Source organism: Emydura macquarii, unplaced genomic scaffold, assembly GCF_026122565.2.
Source record: "Emydura macquarii macquarii isolate MOO-44397 ecotype Brisbane River unplaced genomic scaffold, CSIRO-AGI_Emac_v2 contig_2897, whole genome shotgun sequence".
Classification (NCBI taxonomy): Eukaryota; Metazoa; Chordata; order Testudines; family Chelidae; genus Emydura; species Emydura macquarii.
The window spans coordinates 19,193,021-19,214,415 of NW_027133034.1; the positions used below are offsets into that span (position 1 = coordinate 19,193,021).

General features: G+C 42.3%; 1 protein-coding gene across 2 annotated transcripts in view; it reads right to left on the reverse strand.

Moving 5' to 3' along the window:
* Positions 1–20,734, reverse strand: part of SLC12A2 (solute carrier family 12 member 2) — a 107,517-nt gene extending 86,783 nt beyond the window's left edge. For both annotated transcript variants that reach the window (XM_067569260.1, XM_067569259.1), the window contains exon 1: positions 19,843–20,734. In XM_067569260.1, coding sequence (XP_067425361.1) covers positions 19,843–20,469 — 627 coding nt within the window. In that variant the 5' untranslated portion in view covers positions 20,470–20,734. The remainder of the gene's footprint in view (positions 1–19,842) is intronic.
* Positions 20,735–21,395: the final 661 nt, after the last annotated feature.

Consider the following 21,395-nt stretch of genomic DNA (forward strand, 5'->3'; position numbering starts at 1 on the left):
GCACCAAACTACTTGCAACTGATTTGATTTTAAAAATCAAAACATAAAAAGACCCATGTGTTTATATTATCCAAGCATTTTTATGCTTTAGCCAATAGAGCACTGTCAACATTTGATAACATCTTTTGCTTTCACAAAAAAGACAATGTCAAGTTTCTAAGAAGAAACAAAAGAACAGAGTGTTACTGAAAAGACCTGGGGGGAAGGGAAGGGGAACGAGAGGAGAAGAAACACTTAAAGATCCTGAAAATTCAATTACAATGCTCAAATCACCAAGTTCTGTCCTGAATGTACAGTGAACCTACATTTACAGTTTGATTTTATCACTCACACAAAATTTAGTCCTAGATGGTTCAATATAAAACTTATAATTTACATTTAATCTATTGCACATATTTATATTCTCAGTATCCTTTTAAAGCAAATAAATACCCTTCATCACTATTATGTGCAACAAACAATTAAGTGGGTTACAGCAATACCACAGCTTTCTCATCTTTTTGGTAGAGTCTACAAACAGCTGAACATTTAAGAACTTTTAGCTTTTAAACAAGTTTCACTGTGCTACTTTATTATTTATTTTAGTTATGAACTATCAAATCAGCACTAAATTATGTGTTCTATCAATTAAAAAATAGGGGCTTTGTCCTGTATGTCTAGTCTTTCTCCACTATGTAATCTTCTGTGGGGAAGTATTTTCAAGTACATGAATTGTTTAAAAGGTTATTGTTGGTTATCGGTGCCAGTGGGTGCCTTTTTAATAAATGCACAAATGAGAACAGTGAGACATTCTGAAAGTAAAGTCTGTGGGTGCAAAAGAATTCCACTGTATCAGGCTTCAAGCTCAGGCTTACTATTTTTCATGGTAAAGATTAAGAGCTTGTTTACAGGGTGAGTTCACATGCAGCAAGCCAGGGTGTGAATCCACAGAGCACCAGCTGGCCATGCATTTAATTTGCCATGTAGACAAACCACAATAAACTAACCATGTGCCCTCTGCTAGGTACATAAAGCACCTATCTCTTAAAGCTTATAGGGGAGAGGGCCGGGAAAATGTATTTTTCCATTTTATGTTAATAGGTGTAGACATTTTTTTTTTTTACACTATTAAAGGTCACATTCCATCATTATGTACCATACTGTTTCTAAAATAGTACTAGTTACACATACAACAAGATCTTACCAAGTTTTACCAACTTCACAGGTGAAATGAAAAAAGATTTTAGATTCTCAAATCAGTAGAACACATATAGGTGTGTTTCTATTTCAACATCACTCCTCTGCACACTCTCTCATATCCATTGAGCCTCCGAGGCACTACTCTAGGGAGAATACAAAATTCTGCAGGTAATTTGATGTGCTCTTGGTGCTGATAATTCCATTAACTGCTAAAAAGGATCTTGGATTAGAGAAAGCATTTAAAAAGAAACTACATATAAAAAAAACTGATCGGTTAAAAAGAAAAAAAAAAGTTATTCTACACAGTAGCTTGGATTGCCATACAAGAGCACTCTCATTAGTCCATCTAGTCCATCATACCATCTCAAACAATGGTATTGACAGATGTTTCGGAAGAAGGTATTAAAAAAAAAAAAAAAAAAAGACGTCCTGGAAAGTTATAAAAAACCTGCCCATAAAGGAAGTCTGTTTCCAAACCTTCCAAATTATTATTTAAAAAATTACAATTATTGTAGTGCCAAAGGACCAACTGAGAACAGGCCCTCCATTCTAAGCTTTTGATACCTATTCAGCTCTTAATGTTTGGGGCATTGAGGTACGTAGGTTAATTATGCAACGTATTACTAGTCAAGCTTGAAAAGACCTTACACTCAACCTAACAATCTCTCTGTCTGGCTGTTTGTAACTAGATAACTTTTGAACATCACATCCAATCAATTCCAAAATTTCAAGGAATATTCGAGGCCAGTGATACTCCGACCTCAGTGGTCCAGAAGCCAAATTAACATTACCCAAAAGAGCCACAATAGTGAAACAATGAATTCACGTTTAAAGGTGTCTATATAGTGCTATCGTAAACAATATGAAAGGGGGAATATTTAATTATACTTTCCTCAGGCAAATGACTGACCAAGTATTATTATTTTATCAACTACAACTGGTGAACAGCATAGTAAAAGTATCTCCACTGCTTAGTAATTAAATCACAGTGTTAATATCACGTGCTCCAAAAGCTGCAGGAAACACATTAAAGAGTCACCTGCGGCTTGCAAGCCTCGGTGGTCTCAGTATCACTGATCTATGCATTAATGGGCAAAACCCTACTGATTTGGGAGTGAAAAAATGGAAAGATAGAAAAGGAGAAAATGGGGAACAGCCGCCCCAGCAAGCTCTTTGCCATAGCCACCGCTTCAAGCACTTCTATAGATGTTTATAGATCAAAGAATGGGTTGATGGTATGCATCAACACTTTCCAGCACAAGATCCCTATTCATTTCTGCCTAACCTACCAATAATTTTACATTTTGACACACTAAATGACGTATCTCCCAGACAGGGCCCAAGCATAATTTTTTTGGGCCCAGTACAAACTTGTAACTCAGGCCCCCTCCCACACACTTACCACAATCCCTCATCCCATACATACAATCTCATGAGCCATGAAAAAATTTTCCTCATGGTAATGGGGGTTGCAGCCTGGGCCGGGCCTCCCAGGAATTCTGGGCCCCGGTAAAGTGTACCCTTTTGCCGCCCCATGTGAAGGCCCTGCTCCCAGACACAAAGAAGAATCATAGCAGGAAAGAGACTACAGAGATCAATATTAAAAGCTGATTCTAATATATAAGCACTATTTTTATCTTTTGTTGTGGTGAATATCGAACAATTATTCCTTAACTAGATTTTAATCTGTGACAAGTTTTACCTCTGAGTACTAGCAAAAGGAAGTTTGATCACAGCATGTCTTTTAAAAAGAAAAAACATCACTTCGTAAGTAAAGGTTTTTTCCGCTTCCTGGATATTTATGGAAGGTCCTTTCAGCAAAGGAGAGGGCAGGCTTGAGGACAACAGCAAACATGCTTGAGCCTACTCTCCACCCACCAATGCACACCCTTGCCTGCAAACTTTAACTGTATTGAGATACGGTTTCCCAACTACTGGACTCTCCTCAGGACCCATAAATACATCCCCAGCAGTGAAGTACTATCCCCTTAGCCTGGTCTCTCCAGATTCCCATTGCTCCTCTTCTCTGTCCTTCAGGTCTGGAGAGTGAAGGAGTTGCCTGAAACTAACCCCTCCCAACACCCATTGCTCATCCCAAAGGAAGGGAACGAGGAAAGTATCTCAACTCCAACAGCAGCAGCTGTGTCCTAATACATTACTGGTAAACATAATCATGTAGTACCTGGGGACCAGCAATTAGCTGAGCTCCCTCACAACTGTGTAGAAGCATCATCATATTTAAGGCAGAAAAAAGGATATTCAGCTGACTTTAATATGAAAAGTACAAAGCAAGGGGAGGGAGGAGGAGGACAAAAAACAAAACAAAAACCCACTATCTTTTCATAACTTTCAGTTTTAGAAATATTCGGTAAAAAAATTCAAATAGAATTTTCATGTTGACAGGGTACCTTTAAGTGAAGGAAAGGCCTTTGACATCTGAATTCAATTATATTCTATTTAATCACATACTTAAATGATTTTTAAGATTACAAGATTACCGATTTATTTTAAGTCTCCCATTTGTTTATACAATCTCTCACTCTAGTCCTTCAAGGTGTTACCATGCTGGTCACTACTCTATTTTCCACAGAAAGAGCAACAAGAGGATTTTAACAGGCTACAACTGCTAATAGGTTGCTTTAGACGCACCAAGCATTTTTTCAAACAAGAGAAGGAGAGAAGAGGTCTTTTGGGGAATGGGATTAGCACCCCTTATTGTTACTGAGCAAAAAGGCCATAGCAGCAAAAAGACACCCACCTCCATCTGTGGTTAACCAGAAAACTATAAAGTCTATCCTATGAAGCACAGACTTGGCCAGAATGATCCACACATTCATGACCACCAAGCTTGATTGCAACTCTAACAGTGACGCTGTGGAGAATGCGGGAAATTTCTGTAATACTTTTTATTAAAGGTACGTATGGTGTAGTTTCCCTATACAGTTTATATTGTTACTTACTGGGATCGAAGTGGTTAATTTCTTGCCTAGGACTAAAGCAATAGGGATATCAATTGGTAAGAACTGAATTATCAAGAATTGTCAACATATGGAGTAACCTTGGAGAGACAAGGGAAGACCAATTACTTTAAATTAACATTTAACAACTGACAGCCAAGGGAAGCAGAACCCGGGAAAACATCTTACCCGAGGTGTGTGCAATGTGAGAGGTAGAATCCATGACACTTTGTCCGTAGTGGCAGAATTACTTGCATCTCTGACCCAGGCATAGTAGCTTTGCTTTCACTTTCTAAATGAAGGACCCCAAACATACTATATTCCAATTGACTAATAATGCTGGGTTGTTTTGAAAATGCTATTCTGTGTCACTGCAAAACATCTGCTGCCTGCATGACTCCCAGGAGGAGTAAGTCTCCAACAGATATCTAAATTTATCTGGACCTGCTGGAGAAGCCACAGCAAGTAACATAGGTGCTAAAGTCAGTGACCCAGTCTCAGGACATCGAAATCACAGGGCTTACCCTTGTAAAAAGTCTAGGCCTGTGGCCTAATACTAAATGAGAAACTTTATACGGGTCAGGGCTAAGCACAGCCTATGGTTTCATGACGAAAGCCAAACAGTCTAAATAGAGCAGGACTGGTATAAAAGACATTAGCCATCCATTCTACTCAGTAACACATCACCACTCTGAAAGGGGAACCAGCATTGTAATGTCTTTATGTCAGTGGTTCCCAAACTGTAGGGTGTGGAGGAACGGTAGGGGGTGTGTGGCGGGGCCTAAGGCCAGCCCCCACAGGGGTCCAGGAGGGAGCGCTGCCCAGCCCTGCTCTGCCCTCAGCTACACTCTTGGTCCTGACCACAGTTCTGGCAGGGGAGGCAGCGGAGGAAGGCACAGACAGGTTTCATTACGGGTAAGGAGGGGTGCCACAGAAAAAATTTGGTAACCACTGCTCTATTCCAGTATTCAGAACCCTCCCTCAGACTGACCCTAACTAACTACCTGAGAGTCTCTCTTCCTTCGTGACTATGACTTCCCAGGGCAAGTCACTGTTATATTTTACTGGAATAATAAAACTGATGATTAAATACCAGGAGGCTTGCAAGTCAACAGTTTTCACAGAACTCGACCCAGACTGTGCAACTCCATACTGACCATGCAAACAAACATTTTCAGAACTAAATGTAAAATTAGATAATTTCACTGGTGCTCAGAGTTCTGAACAGCAGTGCTACTGCTTAGCAAAGTTAAGCTAAGAGTACTAGCAAAAGAAATGGAACTGTCTGCAAACTTCAGGAGACATCACTTCATTGGTTTATGCACTGCAGCAAAATGTATGGTTAGGGTTTTGGGTTTTTTTTTTGTTTGTTTGTTTTTTAAATAATGTTTCCAACCTTACAGTTGAGAGGAAAGCCATTGAAGCCTGAATTCGATGCAAAAACTGCCTATCCATGTGTGCAAAAAACATAGTCTGAAAGACTAAGCCATGATAGATCTCTGTTCAGCTTAATGGGATGTCAACTCTAGAGCTCAGTTGTGACAATCCAAGTGTCAATATCGTTAACTACCTGATTTATTGTTTTAGCAACGAAAAAAAAAAAATCTAGTTGATATGTTTACTCATCAATGCTAGATGCATTGGCAACACTGTGTAAATTTGCATCAGGGAAACCAGTTGCCGGAGTGTAAACAAAAAGTTAAAGCCCACACCATATTTAGGATTGGAAGGATTAGATTTTTATCTGTAAATGTCAGTAAACAATTTCACTGTACACAACCAATTAACAAAAGAATATTTCACTGATAATACTCAAAATTTATAGCTAAACAATGCAAGAAAAATGTTACTTGAGAATTTAGAGTTATATATAAGGATATTTACTGGATACTTGTATATTTCCTCATGTGCTGTTGACAATTTCTATTTTAACAGTTATAAAGTTTTAACTTCTTGAATCTCAACATCTACTGTCATTAAATGAACTGTCTGAGCCCTCCCATAATTTCCCACAACAGAAGATTTAAATCAATAAAAACAGAAAAAAATGCTTAAAACAAACATTGATATGTCAAAATTATTTAAAAAAAAAAAATAGAATTCTGCCAAGCCTACCCATATTTTGCAGATGGGAGATGCGCTGTCTCCACACTGCCAGAATCTACTGCTCTGAAATAACAAAATCCCCAAGTTACCTACTACACTTTGCAGGGTGCACTGCCAAGATCTTGCCATGCCTCCCCCTCACTCCATCAGTTTTGACAATACAACTAAGCGTTCAGCATAAAAATATGAGTCATAGTGAAGAGTGAAAGTTTGAGAGCAGCACACATTCATTTCTAACTAAAGAATGAATAAGTACCAAGCAGTCCTGAACCAAGGATAGAAACACAGAGCAGATATTTGCATAAAATTCAGACCACCATTAAGTCTCAGAGAAAGTAATCACTTCCACTTTAAGGAAGCGTCTTAGGGACTCATCTGACTCCAGACAATTCCTCTATAAGGAAACTAAGGGGCTATCACCGAAAGGAAATGAGCAAGCAATTCTTGATTGGCTTGTTCCTCCCTTTGAACCTTTTTACCAAGAAAAAAAATCCAAGATAGAGTAAAAGGAGACATTAACTGTGAATAAAGGGGAAGAAAAAGTCCTTTCTAAAATATTTTACAAGAGAGTGAGGGGAAAAAAGTGAGACATTCACTGCTAGTCATGTAATAAATCCTGTTGTGACTAGAAAGAAAATAATTTGAGATTAGAATATTTGATTCTGTTGTTAAAATGGAGTTCGGTTAATTGTACAGTAAGAACGTGAAGTTTTTAAAGTCAGTTATAAAACAACTACAATCCAAAATAAATGTCAAGAGTTGAGATTACACTTAAATTGAAACCCAAACCTCCATAAGTATGGAATGGCACAATTAAGACATTCAAACAACCATAATTCTTCCCCTACAGGGGAACAGCCTTCCATCTTCTCCTCCATGCTTACTTTCTAAAATGTATTTTTTGTAAAGCAATTTTTCTAATAGCTTGAAGAAGTTGATTGTTAGAAGCTCTGGACATTTTACATGTGAAAAAGCCATTCTGATATATTGACCAATACATTAGCATCCCCCCCAATCAAGGTTCTAGTTTGGGTTTGTTGGGGTTTTTTTTGTTTTTGTTTGTTTGTTTCTGTTTTGAGGGGAAGGGAAAGGGTGTAAAATAAAATGAAATACTTGGAGGTATTTTAAAATGAAAGACCATATTCAGTTTATGGGTGAAGTATTAAAATGTTCACCATAGAACACTGAAATTTACTGTAAAATCAAACAGATATAGGATACTTTGTGTTACTTCGTCATCCCTCTAAAGTTTGAACCTATTCAAGTGTTATAATTTCCTGATCTATACGAAAGAGGCATGCTAGTATGTTTAAATGACCCTTGTCTAACGGATGATCCATACAAACTTAGAGAGAGTGGGGAATATTGCTTTCAGTATGTCATTTGTCTAGCAAGGAAATGGTAAAAATATTTTCTCCGGCATAAAAAAGGCTAGATTTGCCCAACCACATAAAAGCAAGATTTACCACTTCATATCTTTATTTAAATAACTGGCCTAGGACTTCCACCAACTCATTTTGAAATACTTCTAGTCCAGCCACGAAACAGGATTAGGAAGAGTATGAGAAATGGATTATTAAATTCCTATGTCAGAGCAAATTTTTTTTTTTTTTTTTTTTAAATAAACAGAAGGAGGGAAACCAGCAAGAGCCAGATTCCAAGGCCTGCAATTCCAGCAAACATTAAAATAAACTTCCAGAACCTGAAAACCATGTGCACCCAATTAGTAAATTTTCCAGTCTAGGTTGGATATATCTATCTATTGTAATGGAATAGCAAGGCATAATTATTTTAAAGGAATTCCATTAAAAATATAATGCAAATGGTCAACCAAGATAGCCAATTCCCTGGGATAATTACTCAAGTCTGAAGATGTTCTGAAACAGTGCGTTATGACATTTCACTTCTGAGACTAAATAGTACAACACGTACCCTGATCAGAAAGACTGTACTCCACCATGCTCGGGAATCAAACCCCCGAAAGAAAAGCTGATTTCCTGACTGTGTTTGTAACAATGTGCTTGATTCTAACTGATGTCTTTAATACAGCTGGGACTAACCAAACAGAAGAGAATCTGGCAAAAGAAGATACAAGTCACCATTGCCTCTTTGGACCAAGCTTTTATAAACTATTCAGACATAGCTCCAACCTGAAGACCTAAATAGAGGTGAACAGCCTTTATGGAACACATAAAGGAATGCAAAACAAAGCTATTTCCTGCAAGTTTTATTAATTTAGATGAGTATACATCTCAAGTTGGGAGTAACAAAAGATCCATGCAGACACACCAGTATGGGATTGTTTTTAACAAATAAAATTCTAATAGCAGTAGGAGCTAGTCCCAGAAAAAGTGGGTCAGTCTCCAATATAAAGTTAGTTGCACATTCAGGCAACCAGAAATGCATAGAAGTTGTTATAATTCTCTCAGAGAGGTACACCAAGACTTACAGGGAACAAGCAGTTTTATATTGCTTTTGAGTATGCCCTCTGAACTACTTAGCAGTATTGCTTTAACAAAAGTCTATATTTAATTAACCCCCAACTTTCCTAGCAGGCTAGTAATGCTGCCAGTAGCATTATTGGCACAGCAGAGCAGTTTCCTTCTGTATATCTGCCAATTCTGGTGTTAAGAGTGCTAATCCTGGGGATTTAGTAACTGTTCCTATTTTCTTCATTTTGACCAAAATGTCAGTCTACTTGATTCATTTGTAGCTTCCGTTTGAGACAATTTATCCTGAACCTCTGGGTAGAAGCCCAAACCCCAGCTAGTATAATCTAAAGCAGCTGTTCCCAACCTTCTCAAGTGTGCGGACCCCTTTTCAACCTCCAAACATTTTGTGGACCACCACATGCTAATAGTTTTATTTGAAATTGTACATTTCTTTGGTGAGGATATTATTTTTCCTTTCAGCAGACCCCTGTAGTAGCCTCACAGACCACCAGGGGTCCATGGACCACAAGTTGGGAACTGCTGATCTAAAGACTGTCCAGTAGATTCAGACATTCAAAACTGCCCTATGAGCAATAGCTTTTAGAGCAGTTTAAGTCTTTCTAATAAATCCCCAAAAGGGCTGCATAAATGACTTCAACAAGAGGCATACTATTCAGAAGTGTTCTTATTTTGTAAATGGATGGGAAGGGCCCCAACAATCGTAGTGGACCAAACAAAGCTCAGTAATACTGGTTATGATAAACTTTGGTATGAATCCCACTGCTTCGGGTGACAATTGAAAGATCTTCCAATATCTATGGGACCTTAAAAGGGCTGGAAGAAAAGAAAGTACAAGTGATTTTTTATATCCTTCCTGTCCCATCAGCAAAAGAAAAAAAACACAACAGGAGATACTGCAGGTAGATTGTTATTTATGCAAGTAGTGGAAAGTAGAGGATTTTGGTTTCATGGAACATTGGGCCTCTTTCTATGTATGGTTTCCATCTCAGTAAAAGGCAAGCCAATCTTCTGGGTGATAGACTAACTAAACTACTCAGCAAAAACAAGAAGAGATCTGTGGCACTTTAAAGACTAACAAATGTAATATTTGCAGACATGAGCTTTCGAGAGACTTCAGCTCTCTTCTTCAGATGCAGTCTCTCGAAAGCTCATGTCTGCAAATATTACATTTGTTAGTCTTTAAAGTGCCACAGATCTCTTCTTGTTTTTGCTGTATACAGACTAACACGGCTACCCCTCTAGAACTAAACTAGTCAGGAAGATGTTAAAATACAAATACACAGGTATCATTGTCAGTTCAGACATACAGGATCTGGAATGCTTATAGACTGATGTTAAGGTCTGTAACAGACCCTCAGATCAGACTAGAAAACAAGAAAAGCAACTTTTTCAACTTCTCTAATGGTATAGAAAGAAAAGTTGCATTATCCTGGAGGATTTTAAAGAGACATAGAAATAAGAGCAATTATAAATTTAACAGTTCAAGTTTAAGTCAATCTAAGGATTAACCAACTACTCATCTCTGCAAACAACAAATATTTTGCATCCTACAACTCAATACCATTTTTAATAGAATGAGTTTTAAGGATCTTCTCGTTTTGGAATGATAGGCTATATTTTATACAACATTTCATAGCCATTTTTATTTAATTATTCCTAAAAAGAAAATGGATCGGTTTTTAGAAGTATTAAATATCCATTCACACTTCTTCCAAGAAATAAGTATTCACCAAGCTGGTGAAACTGTGGACACAATTAGTTAAGAACCTTGGCTCAAGTAATGTTTGTTGCTATTCATCCTAGTGGGATACCAAGACAAATTGGTACTGAGAAACTTGATCTTATATTACTCTTCTTTACCATCAGCACTAAATCTTAAATAAGGAAAAGTGCCCATTTAAATGCTCATTAACAGATCCTATCAACCAACCAAGAGGATGATGGATTTTCCCTTGAGAGACGGAATACCATCTGTTTCTCTCCCACACAGAAAAGGATGTAACAGTTCACTCACATAAAAGAGGTCAAGTAGAAAGTGAGTGATAATCTAGAATGAAACAGCAAGACCTGAACACACTCAGACATCTGTCAAGACTGGTGAAAACCAAGGACCAGATAGATCCTCATCTTGTTTAAGATGTTCACTGATGTCAATGGACATAGAAATTTACACCAGCTAAGAATCTGGCTTCAGAAGGAAAAAGATAAGTGCAGCACGCAAAGGGTAAAGCACTTATCCATGCCCAGAAGAGATCATTCCAATCTTTTAAAAATAAAAGTTGGGAAGGAGAGATAGATATTTCATAAGGAATGGGAAGCTGACTGAGAACTGGGGTCCCTCAAAAAAGTAAAAGGAAGTAAGATTAAATATTGTTTACCTTAGATACTCTCTCAGACATTCTCTCACTCCTGAGTCTTAATTCCTTAAGGAAATTCTATCATTCATGCACTAACTCTCTCGAATGTGACTTTTGAGTGCAGTGGTAGAGTATAATCAAAACCCAATGTCATGGCTTTCCATCAGTTCCCATGCTGCATACCAGTCCCCTGGATCCAAGAAAGGGATAATCGATGACAGGGAAACCATGTGGAACTTCAGTTTCTTCATGAATTTGTTGAGGTTTCGCAAGTCTAGAATAGGCCTGAGATACCTGTTGGACTTTCGGAATCAGGAAATAGCACGAGTAAAAACCTGTGCCTGTTAGATCTGCCAGAACCTCATCTATGGCTCCCACCCTTAGGAGCAATTGCACCTCCTGGGTCAGAAGTCTTTCATGAGAAGGGTCCCTGAAGAAGGATGGGGAGGGAAGATCAGAAGGAGGGAGAGAAGTACTGTAAACTGAAGGATCTATCCCACTTTTACCATGCAGAGCACCTTTGATCTGATGGCTGGTCCAGGCCTGGTAAAAATGGGATAAGAGGTCCTTAAAATGTAGGAATAGGATCCAGGTTGTGAACTGCTGCGCCACCCTCAGGCATGCCTTCAAAAGTTTTGCATAGAGCCCAATGCTTGTCTTGTGGGTGCAGACATAAAGGCTGATGAAGAGTTATGGATATGCCTCCTCCTAAACCTCGTTTTACCGCCGCCCATAGTCCTGTCTCCGCTGATGTTGTGGCAGATAAAAATGGCCCTTAGGTTGGGACTTAAAGAGTTTTCGGAATGCGGCCGGAGTATGGACGCTTAGTGACTTCAAGGTTGCATAGGAGTTTTTCAAACTATGAAGCTGCACATCCATCTGTTCAGAATAGAGGGATTTGTCCCTTGAACAACAGGTCCTGCACTGTTCGCTGGACTTCATAGGGCAGGCCTGATGACTGAAGCCAGGAGTTTAATTTCATTACCACTGCTGTGGCCATGGAGCAAGCTGGTGAGCCTTGTAATCATCCCGCACCGGTTCAATGGATGTGCTCACCACTGCCTCGTCCACAGAAAAGGATGAAGTGGCTAAAGCTGTTCCAGGGACTTGCACTTCCTTTGGTGCTGGTGGGTCCCCTGTAGGGGTATCCTTGGCGTCTAGAGCTTCCACCCCTAGAACTGAACCACTTTCTGACACGGATGGTCGGGGTGCTCTCACCTTGGAGGGCACCAAATGGGAGTACCCTGCAAAGGAGCCTTGGAGGGCATGAGTTTCCCATGGTGCCCACACTGCCACTAGGGTGGCTTCTGCTATTGGGAAGGTGGCCAGGATGGTGGGATGGCCCCTTGGATGCCAAGTGTATGTTTCTGGTCCACCCAATATCTATTCCTTTGGGACACTTCGGGTTCTAATTCACAAGCAGCGTCCTAAGACTCACTCTTGTGTGACCACGGGGGTGCCATACCCATCGGCACCATGATGAGGGACAGTGTCACAGGGATGGGGTGCCGGGCACAGAATGATGCCACGAATCAAAACAGTGCCATCACCACGATCAGTGTCATGACCGCAATCTCGACTGCTTTCCCGATACTGAACCCCTCGAAGCCGAACAAGATGGGGGGGGGGGTCGGTGCCTTGTCATTATTGCTGGCTTGCCCAGGACCAGAACTTGTCTCCGTGTGGCAAGGTCCTGTGCTGCTTGAGCTGTGCCCTGCAGGCCACAACCCAGGAGAGATGGAGGCACTGGGAAGGTTAGGAGAATCTTTGCCACCCCATATGCCTCTAGCCTTGATGAAGCGGCCAGGGTTGAGTCTCCTCTATGGCTCACTCTTAATGGGGAGTCCATGCACACCAGGCTCCGCTTCGCTTTGGACCACAGTCAACAGTGTTGGCTGAATAATGACTGAGTGATTCAGCATGGATCTCACTCATACTGTGGTCATCTTTGTCGGGGAGTGCCCCCGGTCTGACTTTTTTGTTTTCTGCTTGGGCACCAACAATGGGGAGTGGTGCCGTGCCACTGGCACCGACTTTCTCGGCCACACTGAGGCTCTCTAATAGAGGCCGGAGCACTCCTGAGCAAGGAGGTACTCGGAGGCAAATCTGGTTGTCGTTCCAAAGAGAGGCAAAGTGCCGTTTCCATTAGGAGAAATTTAAGTCTAGAATCCCTCTCCTTCTTGGTTCTTGATCTAAAATTTTTGCAGATTCGGCACTTTGCCTGAACATGTCCTCCACCAAGGCACTCCAGGCAACTGCCATGCGGATCGCTTACCAGCATCTTCTTTGGGCAAATCGCACATTGTTTAAAGCTTTGGGACCAAGGCATGCCCCGGGCCTTGCAGGTTAACCCTGAAAGGCAGAATTCTAAATACTGTAACTATTTAACTTGATCTAATCAATTATTTATAATCTATTTACAGAAAACAGCGACTAAGGAGAATCACCTGCGGAGCAGGAAATAACAGCATTCCAGCGATTGTCACAGACAAAAAGAAGGAACTGAGGGTCCACAGTTGCCTATAAACCATGCAATGAGAACGCCACTCCAGGGGGAACCAGAATCGACCCTGCCAATACCATTAGGGAAAAAGCCTCCAGTGACGGTGCACACAGCGTGCACACACCTATATTGGAATGGATACGAGCAAGCACTCGAAGAACTATGAATACAGAACTCCAACACTGAGAACATGGTCTAGCCAAAAACAGCCATATTAGCAAAGAATGTCTTCTCCTATGTATTTCCTTTCCAACAGACCAACTCACAGCATAGGCAGATGTCACTTCATCAGTTAGTCTCAAATGTGACCCAAGTGTATCTCAGCCCTGGTCTACAATTACCTGGCGATTCGGCAGCAGTCGATGGGAGTTACGCAAGCGACACAATAACTCCCATCGACTGCTGTGCTTCTGCGCGGTGTCTTCACTGCACTGTGCCACTTGAGGGGGTAGTTTTACAGCGTCGACTTCTGGATCGATTGAGCGGGTCTTCACTCACCGCTCAATTGATCCAGAAAGGTCGATCTGACGGCGGCAAAGTGTACACATCCCTTTTATTAAGAAGAGTTAGATTCTGGAGAACAAGAAAAAAAAAAAAAAAGTGTGTGAAAGAGTTGCCTGTATGCTGTAGTGTTGCATACCAGCTGAATCTAAGCCCTGATAACAACCCTACTGTGCTGTCAACATTCTTTCCACACCCATCCCAATGATGTTTCTAGGAGGACCATCTCTAAACAGAAGTCTAATTGTACTTCACGGTGTAATGACCTGGCTGGCCTGAAACTAGAAGGCTATGTGTTAAAGCTCAGTGAGCTGATGCAAAGCTGCCCCTGTGGATTGTTTCAAAGCTGTATTTACACAAACATTTCCAAAGTAGTTACATGGTCCTCTTAATACATTTAGAGCATTATTTCTTGGCTTTGACTTCCAGGAGGGGATCCTGTTTCAAATTCAATTTTCTTTTGAGACATCCCTCATGCTTCTTACCATGCAGAAGTGAAAATCCTACATAGCAATGGTCCTCGGTCTCAGGGCTTGCTACGCTTACAGCACTGCAGCAGTGCAGCTATGCCACTAGCACGCTTAATGAAGACACTAAGAGCTTCTCCCGTCAACATAAGTATTCCATGTCCCTGAGAGGCAGTAGCTATGTTGATGGGAGAAGCCCTCCCCATCAACACAGCACTGTCTACACTGGGTGTTTGGTTGATATAACAGCATCACTCAGATTAATGTTATTTACCTTCCAAAGAGAGGAATGTTATTTAGCTTCCAATTCTGCTTCCCTGATACTATCACAATTCTAGATTCCCATTTACTCACCCAACCGTTTCTCTGAGTTTGGAGGCATCTCTCATAGACCTGGTTTCCTTTTTCCCCTCCCCACACTATTTTCATTATAGGCATAATTCTGCTTTCCTGTTGATCCCCCTTTAGAGCTTTTTCCCCCCTTTAGAGCTTTGCCCCTTCACCAAAAGAACTGAATAGAATGTTCAGAAAGTAGCATTTATACTTGCTAGAGAGTAGAGAACAGCTATCAGGAGGAGGCTTGGCTCACAACCTACTATTGCCTTCAAGGCTACATCATGAAAGGGCAGTGAAAAATGTCACACCCTGAATACCATAGTTAGGTTGACCTAGCCCCTAGTGCCGACACGGCTAGATTGATGAAAGAAGTCTTCTGTTGACCTAATTACCACTTCTCAGAGAGGTTAGATTAACTACAGAGATGGAAAAAAAACCCTTCCGTCAATGTAGATAGCATCTGCACTATGGTGCTACATCGGCCATAGCTGTGCCAATGGAATCTATACATACCCCAGGTGAAGTTATAAATATATTTACATAGTCATGGCAATCCTTCACCTGCAATGCTATCTAGTTTTGAGTACCCTTAACTGGAAATGTTCAAGTTCAGGAAGAGGGTTAATCAAGCACTGTATTATAGCATGATGAAGTCTTCATCTTAGGATTTAGATCATCACTCCATGTTCTTCGAGACCAAATCCCCTGCCCCCAAGTGGCATATAGGTAACACACATTGGCTCTTATGTGGTTTTAAAAAAAGACACAGCGAAAAATGGACACCACCAAATAGATTTACAGAACAGAATTTCTCTGCAGTTTTCTTCACATTCTCTCCCGCCCATCCACCCCATAACCCCTCATTCCAATTCTAGACCTCTGTTCAACAGGGACTGGTACTTATGCTAAGCAGCATTTTAGCGATAGACATAGGAACAGGCAGCACTGAAGTAATTTTTCTTGCACCTTACAGTAACTCATGGGGAAGGATCAAGTCACTAATCAGATCAGCAAAGGACAGACTGATCCACCCAAAGTTGAGCTTGATTATCTCACTCACCCTCTGACCAGTCATTATCTGAACACAAACATCTGACAAATTCAGCATGTAGCACCCTGTATGTCAGTTTCAATATGAGACTCTGAATACATCAGAAAGCAACTCATCTATTTCAATGTATTAATTCCTAGCACCCTCTCCCCCAGTGATAGAGCTGTTTCCAGCTTCAAACATCTCTAAATTACAGCTGAGCCTGTTTCCATTAGTAAAACGCTATCTTGATCAACTCAAGTACCATCCAGATGCCACATCAGTGCAACTGTTCAAATTAATGGTATGAATTTTAAACAAATAGTTTCAGGTACTACACCTTTCCCCCTACCCCAGTTACACTGAAATTATAAAAACCACAAAAATGGTCTTTTAAATTGTGTCTTCCTCCACCCACCAAGTAATTGATATCAGAACCACATAAGCAAAATGGGATACAATGAAAACTATACAAAGTATTGTAAAATACAATGAACTAAAATAAGACAAGACAAAAATGTCCCCTCCAAACTAATCTTTCAATTAGAAGCAACAGGCCAATAATGACCTCAATGAGCATGTCTACACTATAGCTGGCAGCAAGCACCCCAGCCCAGGTAGACAGACTTGTGCTACTGTGTTTCAAATCTGCACACTGAAAACCAGCAGTGTGGTCATTGCTGCATAGGCAGACACTCAGGCTAGCCACCCAAACTTGGACTCACCCAGTCCCCCGGGTCTGAGCTCAGGCAGCTAGCCTGAATTTCAACCAGTGCAGCAATGTCAACACTTACTTTTAAACACGCTAGCTCAAGCTCCGCTAGTGCAAATCTAAGTGAAGAGGCTGCAGTGTAGACATACAAAAAAGCAATATGACAATTTACACCAGCTGCACTACTATGTTTTTGACATGTGCACATGCATATGAAGATAGTTACAGATATTGTGAGAATTATAAGAAAGTTAAATTTTAACTGTATTAGATTAATCTCCTGTTTGTATTAAAAAAGCTGAAGAACATCCTTCACTGATTGCACACTTGAACATGCAGATGTAATAAAGGCATTGTTTAATGGTCTGAGCCCATGACGGGATGTCAAAAGCACCTACAGTTGTTGGGGGAGAAGGGTATTTATTTTTGTAGGGTTTTTTTTTTTTTTTTAAACAAAACAAAAACAGGTGAGATTCACATGGCCATGTTGTGCTATCTGTTTCTAAACTTGACACCCCAATGATTTAAGAAATGGTAGCAGTGTGTTGCCTCCAAATGGGTAGATAATTGAAGCATCCTGTTGTTGTACTTATAGAGATGTAAAGACAGAGGCACAAGATGCAGCTATACGTAACATATATATGTATTTAGAATGAGTGAGTTCCTTTATCACACCACCTGTGTCAGACTTGCGGAAAGTGAAACAGTGAGGGTCTCTCTAAAACTGAAGATACTACCCTACTTGATGAAGAAACAAATCTGTGACAAGTTTTAAAATTACTAAGCTTGAGATAGATGCTTTTTTAAAAAAAAAAAAAAAAAAGCATTTTAAAAATTAAAAAATGGTTAAGTTGTGAAGTACTATCTACTTATACACATCTCTCCTGCCTTCCACCCACCCAGAATAATAACTCGAGCAGTGTTTTACTAAGCTTCCTAATAAGATATGTTTAAGGGATCATGCTTGTTTAGAACCAACATGTAAAGTTTCAGCCCAAAATGTAGTCTAAGAAAGTTGAAAAGTTCATGAAGTCAGAGGCTTAGAATTAAATTGCTATGCTGTAATCAAAGCCATGAATCCTGTTGATGAAGCTCTGAGGTTCAACTTCTAAGTCTTAAAGTTCAAAATGACCTTGGCTTGTGATGGAAAGAACACTTAAGCACTATCCCTCTTCCCATCCTCCCCCCCAAAAAAAGATCTTTTCCCCCCATTCTATATGTTGCTTTACATACTCTATATATTCTAGTAAACCTGAAAGAGACCAAAACAATGGTAAATGACCACTCGTGTTCCACATAAATTTATAAACAGGATTCTAAGGGAGAGAAACATGAATGAGATAAGACAAGAAAGATGATAGGAATAACAGTAATCACTACAGATAAGATAGAAAGCACAAACAAAATAAAGTTTTATTAAAGAAACAGAAAAACACATCACATTTCCAAGAAGTGTTTTAACTTTTACATTTGATATATGGAAATTTCAGCACTTTTGATGATACAATGGTCCAGTTAAGTGGCCCTAAATTCAAGGTTTTAACAGGACTCAACAAACCTGTTCTAACTGCATGAAACACAGCAAAACATTTAAGATAAAAGTCTGATCCCACTGAAGTCAATGAGAGTTTTACCCACTGACTTCAATAGGATCAGGATTTCACCTGTTGAAATCTATGGATCTATAACCTCCTGTCTTTGCTTCTTTCCACTGCCTTGGGTCAAATATTTGACTATTTTTTATGAAGTTATGACTTGAGAATTATACCATATAGTACGTTCAGCCTTTGTGCTTCTCCTGCTAATCTTGGCAGGAGTTATGTAGTGCATTCAATAAGAATTTTTAAATTAAGTATTCAGAATTCAGAAGCAAGTGGATCAATGATGCAGACTATATTAGCTAGCATCAAATACAATGCAGCCTGAATCTAAAATAGGCTGCGCCCTAAAGGAATTTAGGTGAAATTCTATTAGAAATATATGAAAAAAGGTAATAGATACAACTACATCTTTATGATATGCAGTAATCAGTAGTACAAAGGTGGAAAGGTTTCTGAAGACAAAACAATGCAATTAAGCACAACTGCTAATATAAAGCATTGAGAAATGGGCCAGAAAGAGGTCAGAAAACCCAAGTTCCCTTATTTTTATCTCCTCCAAAGAATCTTAACAGAACGTAACCCACATTTTCTAAGTTTTACCTAGACCAGAAATAGTCTTTAAATCAGTATTTAAAATTTAAAAAGTCTAATCCACATCCACACCCCAACCAAGAGACAGGATTACATTCAGCAAGAAATCAGCATGTGAAGATATTTAGAGATTATAAAACCAGAATGGGCCATTGCTATACTTTAGTTTGACCCCAGAATTGAACAGATCATAGAACTTTCCTTGATTCCTGTTTGAACTACAGTATCTCTTTTAGAAAAGCATATCTATACACTGTGCAGAAATATCAACTATTACATCTCCAACAAAATACTGACTACTCCAAAAGGTGGCAGAAGTTTACAGTTCTGAGTTTAACTCTTGTTTTCAAAGTCCCTATATCTAGTACTCAATAGAATTTAAAGGAATCTGTGAAGAAGGTAAACAAGAAAGAGACTCAGTTACAATAATGGAACTGCCTTCTCCTCCCCTACCGAAACACTGTTTAATTCAAAACAGGGGGTAAAGAGTGTTCCATGTGGGCTTTTCTATTTTTTGTGCAAGGAAGGAGAGTAGAAGCAGCTTTGATGATTTAATGACGACTGGCATGCTACACTTGGGAATCAAGAGAGAATCTCTTACTTATGAATTACCTTTTCCTATCTGCAGGAGCATAGATTCTCTTCTCGGTTGTAATAGAACTGTGATAGTACATTCGTACTTAAATTCATAATGGTGACTGGCTCCCACTCCTCCGTGTCCAAATCCTGCACACCTTTATATCTTTGAGTGGCAAGTTGCTGTTTTCTTTCAAATACAAATCTACATTTATCTCAAGCAGACTTGTGGACAACTGCAACAGATGCCAAGAAAAGAAGTCTTCAAAGTGTTTCTCTGTTGGCCAAATTCAGACCTGGGGGAATAGCAAAGGCTTCCTATTTCAAACCAGGGGCTCTCTGCTCAACGCAAATCTGAAAGAATCTAGCCCCCCACGTGGGAAAAGGAAGGAAGCAGAGAAACTCTAAGCATAGGCACCATCAGGACCCTGAAGCACCTGGGCTGAGCAATGGAGATGCCTGCAGCCTCTTACCTTATCCAGTTCATCGTGCAGCTCGGCCAGGCTGGGCCGGATGAGCTTCTCGCCCAGCTCGGCGGCGGTGTGCCGGTAGTGGTCTATCCTGGGCACAGCATCCATGGTGTTGTGTCCGAAGGTGCGTAGGTAGTAGGTGTTAGTGTGGGTATCGTAGTAGTAGTGGTGATGCCCCCCGGAGTGAAGGCTGCCCTCGCTCAGTACCGTGTCGCCGCCGTTCTGGAAGCTGACACTGCCACCCTCCGGGCCCCCGCCGGGCTCGGCCGGGCTCTCATCACCGGCCGATGGGTCCACAAAGTTCACCCGAAACCTGCCCTTGGCTTCCTCGCTGCCCTTCGCCGCCGCGCCGCCCTGCCCTCCAGGTTTCTCGTCCGCCGCCGCTCGGCCAGAGCCCTCCGCTACCAGGTCCACTTGGAAGCGGCTCTGGCTCGGGGTGGGACCCAGCGGTCTGCACTGCGCATCACCGGCGGCTGCCGCGGGAGACAGCCCAGCTTCGGGCTCGGCGCTGCCGGCCGGCGCATCCCCAACGCCAGCCGGCAACCGCAGCGTTTCCTCAGCGCCTGCCGCCGTCTCTGCCGCTTGCTGCCGGGTGGAGCCGGCCGGCGTGTGCGGATGCCTCCCCTCCATGGCTCCGGCTCACGCGCGGCAGCGAACTAACAAGCCCCGCGACGTCCCCGGCTGCCTCTGAAACCCAGCGGCGGCTCCGCAGCTTTAAACGTCCAACCACCAGCAGCCGGGCTGCCCCGAGACCACGCAACGCGCCGCGCCCGCGCCCGCCCCGCCTCGCCGCTCCCCTCCCTCCGCCTCTGCCGCAGCGCCAGGTGATGATGCTGCTGCTGCTACTGCCGCCGCCGGAGCAGCTGTTCTGTCTCGTCCGCTTGCCCGCCCGCCCGCCACAAGCCCCTGGCCCCAGAGAGAGGAGCAGCACCAGCCCCCTTCCTGCGCGCCCCGCACCAGCACCCCTCCTGCCCTGACACCCCGGCCCCTGCTCCCCCTAGGCCGCCCCGGCTGAGGGCACACGCGGTGCCCGCTCGCGACAGAGCCGCCTGACCGCGGGCCAACTCGCCCGCTTCCCCCCACACCGGCAGCCCTCGGCGCAGCGAGCCCCCCGCACCTACACCCCGAGCAAGGGCCCGACGCCGCGGCACGGACACGCCGAGCAGGAAGCGGAGCGGCGCTCGCCCGGCCCCAAGAGAGCCACTGACGGCGCCGCGCGGCGAGCAGCCGGCCGGCAGAGCGGGCCGGGCTCAGCCAATCGCGGCTCAGCTCGGGGCTGGGTCTTTAAAGCAACACGAGGCCGGGCTGGCGGCGGCGGCGGAAGTGGCTTCCAGACCCTCTCCCGGGGGCTGCTGGCGGCCCGGCCACCGGGACTCGCTCGCCTTCGGACTCCTCAAGCCTTGCTCCACTTCGCTTCGCTTCCCTTCCCCGGGGCGGGTGCGGCAGCGGCAGCGGTGGGCGCCGCCTGTCTCCGAGGCTCCTCCTGCCCCGTCCCGTCGCCGGCCGCGCTGCAGCAGGAGGAGACACCCTGCTCTCGCTCTAGCGGATGCTAGCGC